This window comes from Pseudophryne corroboree, chromosome 10 (genome assembly GCF_028390025.1).
Source record: "Pseudophryne corroboree isolate aPseCor3 chromosome 10, aPseCor3.hap2, whole genome shotgun sequence".
Lineage (NCBI taxonomy): Eukaryota > Metazoa > Chordata > Amphibia > Anura > Myobatrachidae > Pseudophryne > Pseudophryne corroboree.
Window position 1 is genome coordinate 297,069,592 of NC_086453.1, and position 11,755 is coordinate 297,081,346.

The 11,755-nt window shown below is 46.0% G+C and overlaps 1 protein-coding gene and 1 long non-coding RNA gene across 2 annotated transcripts; one reads left to right on the plus strand and one right to left on the minus strand.

The window, feature by feature from the left end:
* The first annotated feature begins 927 nt into the window (after positions 1-927).
* LOC134965557 (transcription factor HES-5-like) lies at positions 928-4,043 on the plus strand. The gene is made up of 3 exons (XM_063941929.1): positions 928-1,111; positions 1,345-1,525; positions 3,218-4,043. Exons 1-3 carry the CDS (start codon positions 1,049-1,051, stop codon positions 3,439-3,441), a joined length of 468 nt encoding a protein of 155 aa, XP_063797999.1. The 5' UTR covers positions 928-1,048; the 3' UTR covers positions 3,442-4,043.
* Positions 4,044-4,337: 294 nt separating this feature from the next.
* On the minus strand, positions 4,338-10,747 carry LOC134965558 (uncharacterized). The gene is made up of 3 exons (XR_010188433.1): positions 10,662-10,747; positions 6,007-6,087; positions 4,338-4,421 (listed from the first exon to the last, which is right to left on the minus strand). It is a non-coding gene; the product is annotated as an uncharacterized LOC134965558 (long non-coding RNA).
* Between the last annotated feature and the right edge of the window lie 1,008 nt (positions 10,748-11,755).

The following is an 11,755-nucleotide window of genomic DNA, read 5'->3' on the forward strand; positions in this document are numbered from 1 at the left end:
TGAATGCTTTAATGCTCTGATTGGCTGCAGGTTAGTCTTGTCTTGTGAATGCTCTAGTTGGCTACAGTATACCTCCCAACATGACCATCTCCAGGAGGGACAGAATGCTCTCCTCCTGGACTTCTCTCTTAATTTATAATTGCCAGCACCTGTTCTGGAACACCTTTATTAACAAGTAACTAGTTTAACACAGGTGAGGGAAATCATACATTAAGAGGGAAGTCCAAGAACAGAGCATTCTGTCCCTCCTGGAGAGGGTCATGTTGGGTGGTATGGCTACAGGTTGACCTAGTCCTATGAGAGCTCTAAAGATCTGATTGGCTACAAGGGGGCCTAGTACTATGAATGCTCTAATGCTCTGGCTACAAGTTGATCCAAAAGCCAGACTTTAAATACTGGCAAATATTCATAGCATTAGTGATAAACCAACTAGATGCTTGTACGTATACTTCCCTGTGAATGCATGATGAGTTATGTCCTCATACTTACACACTTTTCAGTTTTATTTTATATATAATGAATAATGAGAGACATTGCATTAGTCTAATAAGATGCCTAATACGATCGTCTCTGAACTTATTTTTAACCAATGAAATCTGCATCACCTCCCCACACACAAGTAACGCAGTGTGGGTGTTTTTGTAGTAATTCAGGAGCCTCCGTGGTGCAGCAGTAGATAGATAGATATGCTACAGTATATACTCCTTCCCATCAGGCAAATAGAGCACGTGCCTCCTGACCGCACAAGTCTTTCCCAGAATCTAGTGTATTATTATCGGCTTCTACCCTATTGTTATTCCACACTCCACCTGCTCCTGAACAGAGGGTTGTTATCCTAAAGCAGTTCCACAGTTAATTTAGCATCTAGTAATTGAAGCCCTCTGCATTGTGTGGGTGGGCTCTGCCATTGGCTGCTGACTGTGGGAAACTTCAGAGAGCAGAGGACTCACAGATTCAGCTGCTGATATGGACATATAAATAGTGGACAGCCTCACATCTGCCGCAAGCAGAAAATCAATCAGCAGGGATATATTATATATTTATAAACATGGCCGCAACCAGCACCATGGATTCCTGCACCAGCGGACAAAGATCCAAACATTCTGTCAGGGTATGTACCGGATTTTTGTTCTATGCACTTTATGCACAGATATGTAATAATATAGACATACAGTGCTGTAATGTACAATAATTAGGACGCATGATTTTCTAGCGCCAATGCACACCTGTGTGTTGTAAACAGAGGAAACTGGTCATATGAGCTCACAATCTATATTGCTGTTCAATTGCTTTTACAATATAATCCATTGTAACAAGCCGCAATTTTTGTTTTAACATTTTTAGCAATTAAGGAAACCGGCGGTGGAAAAGCTGAGGAGAGACAGGATAAACAGTTCTATTAAACAGCTCCGGCTCCTGCTGGAGACAGATTTTCAGATACACCAGCCGAACTCCAAACTGGAGAAAGCTGATATACTGGAGATGACGGTCAACTATTTGAAACAGCAGCACCTGCAAATGAACGGTGGGTTCAGAGCACTGTGCTTCCCGTCATGTTGCTCATTAAAACAAATACTTATCTCCCTTATGTAACATACTGTTGTGCTTTGTACGGATAGTCTGGTATCCAGATGAAAGGTCAATAATGGAGAGGTCCACAATCAATAGGTCGACACCCATGTGGTCAACATGCCAAGACAGGTACAAAAGGTCGATAGATGAAAGATCAACAGTGCTTAAGGTTGACTGGTTCTGAAGGTCGACATAAAAAATGGTCGACACATGTTTTAAATGGTTTACACGTTTTTTCAACATCTGCTTGATTTACTATCCACGTGAACATCTATTGGGAATAGTAACCTGTGGCGAGCGAAGCGGAGCGAGCCACCAAGCCCGAAGCGTGGCGAGCAAGTGAGCCTGCGCGGGTTGAAGTTTCTACTGATGGTGGACACATAACAATAAAAATCCAAGATTTGGCACAAAGCCCACCCCCCAAAAAACGTGTCAACCATTTCCATGTTGATCTTTTGAACCTGTCGACCTTTTGTACCTGTCAACTTAATGCATCTCGACCATTAACTGGCGACCTAAGGATTGCTGACCTAAACATTGTCGATCTATTAATCCACACCCTATTAGATTACTGTGTATTATCCGTTATACATCTTGGCTTTAGCTACTGGCATCTTTCTTAAGGCTGGTGTCTACTGTATATTACATACATTTTAAGTACAAGCCATCTTTCATGTTTACTTGTGAAAATATATTATCAGGAGTCATGAAACCTTCTTGGGCCTCACCTCCAAGATCTTGGAGAGGAGGCAGGAGAGTATGAACTAGTGACTGAGGCAGCCATTTTGTGAGGTGAACCAATGTTTCTGAGTATACACTAGTAATCAATGAGGACACAAATGCATTTCAAATTAGTGATAATAATATAGCTACTCACGATTAACACAATTTTTTTATTAGCCAAATAACATGTAAAACTAGGTAGACACTGTGCCGATCACACTGTAAATCAGATAAAGGCTCCCATCCTCAGAGTCATATCCAATCAGGGTACATGCACTTTCTTCAAGAGGATCGTGAGGTTGGCATCTCAATTTTTAAGCAGCTCCTAAGATGCAACCTCTCGAGTCGACCATTGCTGGAGTGCTTGCAGCCATTTATTGGCTAAGGGCCTAATTCAGAGTTGATCGCAGTAGCAAATTTGTTAGCAGTTGGGCAAAACCATGTGCACTGCAGGGGGGGGGGGGGGACTGGGGCAGATATAACATGTGCAGAGAGAGTTAGATTTGGGTGGGTTGTGTTCAAGCTGCAGTGTAAAAATAAAACAGCCAGTATTTACCCTGCACAGAAACAATATCACCTACCCAAATCTACTGTAACTCTCTCTGCACATGTTATATACCCCCTCCCCCCCCCCCTGCAGTGCACATGGTTTTGCCCAACTGCTAACAAATTTGCTGCTGCGATCAACTCTGCATTACCCCCTAACTGTCCTATGCCATTATTGGGCCAAGCAGACAGTATCTGGTGATCGGCCCGATAATTGCATAGTTGTGTATCCAGCTTTGCTGTTATATAGCATGATAAATTAGTAGCGGATTATATGCATACATAAATTGTTATATAGTTGGACAGAGTCATGAGAATATATAAAAAACAAACAAACATTGAAAAGGATTTTAATATATGTTTTGTTGTTCAACAGTGGAATCAGCTGCTAGAAAAACTCTGTTCCCTGACTACAACCAAGGTTACAGCCAGTGTTTGGAGGAGACGCTCCAATTCCTGTCGTATGCTGACAAAATGAGCCCGACACATCAAAAAGTATTACAGTATTTCCACATAGCCCAGCCAGCGGACAGCAAGGCACAGCTGGCACCTCCAGGCGCCAAATACCAATCCGCACCCGCCATCTGGAGACCGTGGTAAATCTCAGATCTTACCAGCCCTTCAGAGCTAGAGAGTCTACGTATTGCAGTTCCTGACACTCAAGGATAGGACGCAACTTAGTAACTTTGTTCAAACGATGAAGATTCCGGTCATGTGACCGATAGTAGAAAACATATTTTCCCCCAACTTGGTGAATTGTTACTTCATGTTGAAGTGTCACTGCGAAGAGGATTTCAAAGAAATGTCTAAAGCACTTGATTTTTTTTTTTGGTTCTATATTTTACATATAAATGACAAATATTTGATTGACTTTGTGTGTTTTATACGGGGTGTCCAAGCAGTTACTGTGCACTGAATGTAGTGATGTAATAATGCAGCAATGTGCTGTGCCTGTTCTCCGTCATGGGCCGTCCTGCACTGCGCATGCGGCTGTGTGTAGTGGGGATGTAGTTATGTGTTAGGCGGCCTCAATACCTCCCTCTACATCCCGATCACTAAGAACCCCGACAGCCGGAATGCCGACTAGCAGTGATTATTCCCACACGTGGGTGTCCACGACACCCATAGAGTGGGAATAAAACCTGCGCTTGCCACCGATGCCGCAAGGGACTTCTTGTGCTGCCCCCCCCCCATCCCCCTTCCCTGCTGGCATACCTCCGGTCACGCATACCCAACCTGTGTAGTGTAGTCGATGGAGTGATTACTTATCGCGGCACAAGCACAATGCTGCTGACGGTTAAACAGAGAGTGTGTGTTGTCACAGTGCACAGTAACTTTTTGCACACACTGTATTATACATACTATGGCTGACCGAGAATGTTGTAGAGTGAAGACCTTGAACCATACTTGCCTACTTCCCTGAGTAGGTGGAAGTCCAGGTAAGAGGGGCAGCGGCGTTCCGCTTTGAAGTGTCATCATTGCCTCACCCCTTTGGATGTTTAACACCACACACCCTCTTCACTGGAGAAGTGGCGAGATGCCCACTCTTCTGGGAGCTTTCCCCCAAATTCAGGAGTCTCCTGGAATTTTTGGGTGAGAGGGCAAATAAGTTTTAAAATTCTTTGCTTTGGCAATAAAAGTAAAATAAAGCTAGCAAAACAGTGTACTGATATGGAGTTTTATTCCTTTCAAAGGACAGGTGAATCAACTATCTATCTATCTATCTATCTATCTATCTATCTATCTATCTATCTATCTATCTATGGAATATGGAGTTGTAATCCTTCATTAAAGACAGATAAATCTGTCTGTCTATTTATCTCTCTATCTTTCTTGATCTATCTATGGAATATGGAGTTGTAATCCTTCATTAAAGACAGGTAAATTATCTATCTCTCTATCTATCTATCTATCTATCTATCTATCTATCTATCTATCTATCTATCTATCTATCTATCTAATTTTAATCCTTCATTAAAGACAGATAAATCTACCTATCTGTCTATTTATCTATCGCTCTATCTTTCTTTCTTTATCTATCTATCTATCTATCTATCTATCTATCTATGGAATATGGAGTTGTAATCCTTCATTAAAGACAGGTAAATCATCTATCTATCTATCTATCTATCTATCTATCTATCTATCTATTTATCTATCTATCTATCTATCTTTCTTTCTCTATCTATCTATCTATCTATCTATCTATCTATCTATCTATCTATCTATCTATCTATCTATGGAATATGGCGTTGTAATCCTTCATTAAAGACAGGTAAATCATCTATCTATTTATCTCTCTATCTTTCTTTATCTATCTATCTATCTATCTATCTATCTATCTATCTATCTATGGAATATGGCATTGTAATCCTTCATTAAAGACAGGTAAATCATCTATCTATCTATCTATCTATCTATCTATCTATCTATCTATCTATGGAATATGGAATATGGAGTTTTAATCTTTCATTAAAGACAGATAAATCTATCTGTCTGTCTATTTATCTCTCTATCTTTCTTTATCTATCTATCTATCTATCTATCTATCTATCTATCTATCTATCTATCTATCTATCGAATATGTTGTTTTTTTCTCCCCTTCCTTAAAGACAGGTAAATCATCTATCTATCTATCTATCTATCTATGGAATATGGAGTTTTAATCCTTCATTAAAGACAGGTAAGTCTATCTATCTATCTATCTATCTATCTATCTATCTATCTATCTATCTCATACTGTATCTCATATCCATCTATCCTGGCAAGTGGCAGCTGCATCATATCCTGTAAAAATGTCTTTCTCAGTCCTTTGCCGGAATTTTAGTTACGGTAATTTATCTCTGGGAAATTGCACATTGTGGAACAAGGAACCCCCACTAAAGTTCCATCTGCTCATTCTGATCACAACTTACTGTACCACGTAATGTAACATCCTGTAGACACGTGATACTATGACACAGTAATTATATCTCTTCTGAGTAATTTTACATAAATTACTATATACGGTCAAATATTTGTAGTGATGACATTTGCTTTCACTACGGCTAAATACGTCAGAGTTCAGCCGGGAACCCGCACTTCTGGCCAACTTGGACTTCATTACATCCGGCCTGATTACTATATATTCAGCATACACATATTAATTTCCTATTTTCTCCTTACCCTTGTCCATGCTGAGTTACCAATGGCAGCCACCATGCTGTCTTCTCTATGGTTAAATGTTTTAGAACGTACATTAGTAATCTACAAAACCAAAATGAATAATAATGTATCATTTACACAGATTCAAGTCTGAAAAGCAATATAAGAAAACCTAAACCTTCTTATGATGTGTGACGCATGTATGCTAGTGTAGGGACTTACTTTTTATTCATTAGCTACACACAGAATTGCAGCCTGCAACAATTTATCTGGGATTGGGTAAAATCGGAACACTGGACAGGACCGGCTCCCTGCAACAAAATCTGCCATCCTGGAGCCTGTAGTGCACATTCCTGTCCATGAGGTGTCCTGTCAGGTGGGTGGAATTGCTGACAGACGCCACCAGGTAGGCAGGGAGGGAGAGATTACAGCCTCCCTGTGTGGTCTAGGGATGGGGTAATAACCAAAACAGTCCGCATTATATGGCATACCTCCCAACTGTCCCGATTTTCGCAGACAGTCCTGTTTTTTTTGGGACTGTCCTGCTGTCCCACCCGCGGGTCACAGTGTCCTGCGGTGGGGAGGGGGAGGGGGGGGGGGAAGAGTTGGGGAGCTCCTGTCAGTCACTACTGGTCTGCATAGCAGAGCAGCGTGAATAGACGCTGTGCCAGGGACGTGCAGTCAAGGGAGGCAGGGGAGGCAGTGCCTCCCCTGTCATTAATGATTAAAATAATACAAAGATATTTATGACACATATTCTGTGTCATAAGTATCTCCTTTATATTAAACTGATCATTACTTCTGTTTAAATGGGTTTGGGAGGCACCGATCGTGGTGCCTCCTGTTGTGAATGGGAACAGGGGGCGGGCAGGGGCAGGCCAAGCCTTGGGCTGTAAAAGCCCATTGAAAATATAATGGAAAGCGACACCTACTAAAGTGCCGCTTTCATACAGGGACGTGCTTTCAATCCATGAAAGCACGCCCCTGTCAGTGATGCCAGATGTGATTGGCCAGCGGATCCGTCGCTGCCATCACTCACTGGGTGCGGGCGAATGCGGAGGAGTTGCGGGCGGCGGGATGCGGTGGCGGTGCGGGCGTCAGGCATGGATCCGAGATCCCTGCCTGCCATTCTGCAGAGTTTGGCAGCGGAGCGGTACCCATTTAAAAAATGGTGCCACAGCGTAATTTTTGAAATTAAAGATGGCCACCGCGAGCCAATAACGGCTCCCCGCATCATCGCCCCGCCCTCTCAGGCTGACTTATATAAGTCAGCGCGAGTCAGCGGCTGTCAGTCCGACGGCGGAGGAGGAGCTGTGAAGAGCTCCTGACGATTGATGACGCTGTGGAAGTCCTGGATGGGCGGCGGCCATGCAAAAGAGCTTATAGGCCGCCGCCTCCCAGGTGAAGACCCTGAATAATAAATGTTATTTTAAAACTGTGTCTTGTGTTTATTTTAATATTTCCTTTACAGGTGGACTATAGGTGCCAGCGGGCCCCTTAATGTCCAGGCATGCTGGCACTTGTGGTTCTCCAAGTGCCAGCATGCTGGGGCAGGCTCGCTGGGACCTGTAGGCCACCTGTAAAGAACAATATTATAGCATGAACCCCGCACCCACTGCCACCAGGCCAGAGGTGCGGGGCATAGCACTGGGCTATCAGCCCAGTGCTGGTTGCTGCTCAGGAGGGGGGGACCCCTCTTAAATTTTTGGGGTCCCCACTTTCTGAGGAATGCCAATTGGGCTGACTGATTTGGGGGGTGTTAATGTTATGGCAGGGGGACCCCATACTGAGTGTCTCCCCTGCTATGGCATTATTCCCCTGGCTGGTTCAGCCTGGTGCTGGCTTTAGTGATGCAAGGGGGACTCTACGCTTTTTTTTAAAGTTTTTTTTAGTTTTTTAAGAGGGGGGGGGGGGGCGGTTGGGTAGCAGCAAGTGCCTTCCCAGCCACTGACCTCACCGCAGTCACTGAGTCTGTTCATAGGATACAGAGGGGCTGGGGGTATGCCAGCAGCTCATAGAGCGCTGGCCATGCCCCCACTGTGAGGTAAATTTGAAGCGTGGCAGGCAGTCGCTGCATTTCCACGAAGCCATACCCACTTTTACCGAAGTCACACCCCTTTTTCGGGAACTAAAAGTTGGGAGGTATGCTTATGGCCTATATACAAAAAGAGTCCTATAACCAAGGGTGGTTTAAGAGAGGAGGAGGCCTGTGTCCAGACACCATGTGGGCCCCATCCTCTCTGTGGTGCAATAGAGTCTGGCATGTGCAGGCTTCGAGAACATGGTGCCTTCGTCATGTTACTGCTGAGAAATCTCTCAGAAAATGTTTGCCACACCATTTTCCCAGGGATTTCTGCTCCTGCTGCAGCGGTGACATGGGAATGCATGACACGAGAGCTCCCAGGGTGCGACCCTCCTCAGGCATATTGCTGGGTTGGTGATGTCAGCGGTGAGGGCGGCGCTTGGAGATCACATGATCTCCAAGCGCTGCCTGTCCACACACAGTGAATGGTAAACGGGTCGCAGCAACCTGGCTCCCGTTCACACCGCACAGCAAGCTGGGTTGAACTCGTATTCAGCCCTGCTCGCTACCAGAGTTAGAATACCGGGTCGCTCGACCTGGTATTTCAACCCTGGCACCTTTCAGACCGCACATGAACACGGGTTATGTGTGTTCATGTGCCAATAACCCGTGTTTATAGCTGGCGGTCTGAAAGGGGTATAAGTATGTGTACCCAGGGGCCCACGTGCACTGGAAACCCTGCACTGTTTTGTGCAGCCACGTTACACCAGCAAGGTCTAATTAGTATTGATGTTTGGGATGAAAAAGCAAAGTAACCCTCTTGAGTGCCTAGGGCAAGTATTACTCATCTTCAGCGCTCAAACTCGTTAAAATAAAAGTAATAAAAAAACTTGCCTAGATGCTCATTAACATCATACTTGCCTACCCTCCCGGAATGGCCGTGAGGCTCCCGATAATTGGGTGACCCTCCCGGCCCCCCGGAAAGGTGGGCAAGCCTCTCGCTTTCCGCCTCGGCCGCCCACAGCAGAGAACAAGTGGGCGGCCCGAGGGGGTCCGATGACGCGATTTGCGCTGAATCGCGTCATCGTAGCTCCGCCCCCCGCTATGCAGTGCCTCGTTTCTCGGCACAGCACAGCGGGGGGTGGAGTCACGATGACGCGACCCTGATGCAACGCCCCCGGACCGCCCATCCTGCTGCTGACCACGCCCCTGAACCGCCCATCCTGCTGCCGGCCACGCCCCTATACACCTACAACGCTGCCTCCTCCCGGAGGAGGAGGCAGCAAAGTAGGCAAGTATGATTAACATACTGCATAGATCCTATCTGTCCCCACATATGAGGTTTCTGCTTGGCATCTCGCCAACTCATACCTGCTTTAAATATGGTTTGCCCCAGGCCAATCTATTCCTCTGTCTATGATCCTGCCCACTAATCCACATATTATGGCTACAGGTGCTCAGTTACTCTAATGAGCATTTGGTATATTATCTGACATAGGGGGTCATTCCGGTCCTGATCGCTCGCTGCAGTTTCTCGCAGTGCAGCGATCGGGTCAGAACTGCGCAATCGTCGTTGCCTAGCGATCGCCTCCAAGGCAGAGGCGGTCGCTGGGCGGGAGGGGGCTGGACGGCGGCGTTAAGCCACCGTTTAGGGGGAGCGGTCCTGCCAACACAGGTGTGGCCGGACCGTTGGGGGGGTGGTCCGCAGCGGCTGCATGACGTCACACGCAGCCGCTGCGGGCCGGGGAGCGATGAGTAGCTCCGGGCCAGCACGCTAGAGCTGCGCTGGTCAGGAGCTACTCTTGAAGTGCAAAGGCATCGCCGCTATCCGATGCCTTTGCACTTCGGCGGGGGGGCCGGCACTGACATGCGGGGTGGACTAGCCCTGTGCTGGGCATCCCCCCGCATGTCAGTGTGAATGATCGTAGCTGTGCTAAATTTAGAACGGCTACGATCAACTCGGAATGACCCCCATAATCTCCAGAATGGGCACTGTTTGGCATTCTTCCACGGGAGATCAGGGGCTCAAGGAGCAACAGATGGCTGCTGTTGGTGGTCAATGTGGCACCTCGTTATCTATTCTACAAGTTTGGCTATACCCTAAACCCCCAACCAGGCCCCTTTTCAAAGCAAAATGATTTTATCTTCAACACATGGCGTGGGTGGAAGTTACACTGGAAAAAAAAACTATGGCCGGGATGTAATGAAGTCCGAGTTCAACGGCCATGCGTGATGCCGGCCAAACTCGGTGATTTTTTAAAGGGGCAATCATTTACAAAGCTTAACTTTGCCTTGTAATTGATTGCCCCTTTAAAAAAAAATCGGAGTTCATATGGCATCCTGCACTGCTGTTGAAATGAGACTTCATCACATCCCAGCCTAGGAGTGATACGTTTTTCAAAATGTTTGAAAGCTTTATAGTGACCCTGTCAATAGCCACACGATCTCAAATTCATAACTCTTTGCGTAATACTTCCTGGTGTCTTTTGCACATGGTGGAGGGTAATCCTCCTATTACAGTGTGACCCTGGGGGCAGGGTTGCCAGAATGTTTTGTGGTTGGGGGGGCGCGGAAAAAATACATTTTGGCACTCCCCCAAGGATCCACCCGACCCACCGCCATGGCACAGGCGCTGCGGAGGGCGAGCGCTTACCGCCGAATCACCACAGAGACTCCAGTCTACTTTAAAATGTCTGCCGCTGCAGCGTACTGCCCCATGTCATGTCCTAGCCGACTCTTCACACAGATGCATTACTGGGAGGAGGCGTGACCATGCTGAGCCTGCTGGGACATTCTCAACTCCTCCCAGTAATGCATCTGTGTGAAGAGCCGGGTACGACAGGGCATGGGGCAGCACGCTGTGGTGGCAGACATTTTAAAATAGGACTGGAATCTCCACGGTGATCCGGGGGTAAGCGCTCCCCCTCCCCAGCGCCTGTGCCTCTGTCATATTGGGGGGTGGGAGGCATGCTTCCCCCTTGCCCTCCCTCATTCCGATGCCTCTGCCTGGGAGATGAGGGGATGAGGTGCGAGCAGGTTTAGTTATGTTTAATTATGGTTTATATGCATACTTTTCTTACTTACTAATTTGTTAATCTTATGCCCGTCTCTTGAAATATCTCTATGCCACATAAATTGTTTTTCTCTTTGCTGATTGTTCCTTCATTCATTATGTCATTTTCATTCAGTTCCATTGGGCCCTACTGAAAGTAGTTTTCATATATCTTGCTTTGTATTATTTTCATTGTTGGATATTTCACTCACTACTTCGATAAAAATCTATGGCCCTCATTCCGAGTTGTTCGCTCGGTAAATTTCATCGCATCGCAGCGTTTTTCTGCTTAGTACGCATGCGCAATGTTCGCACTGCGACTGCGCCAAGTAATTTTGCTATGAAGATAGTTTTTTTACTCACGGCTTTTTCTTCGCTCCGGCGAACGTAATGTGATTGACAGGAAATGGGTGTTACTGGGCGGAAACACGGCATTTTATGGGCGTGTGGATGAAAACGCTACCGTTTCCGGAAAAAACGCAGGAGTGGCCGGAGAAACGGGGGAGTGTCTGGGCGAACGCTGGGTGTGTTTGTGACGTCAAACCAGGAACGACAAGCACTGAACTGATCGCAGATGCCGAGTAAGTCTGAAGCTACTCTGAAACTGCTAAGTAGTTTGTAATCGCAATATTGCGAATACATCGTTCGCAATTTTAAGAAGCTAAGATTCACTCCAGTAGGCGGCGGCTTAGCGT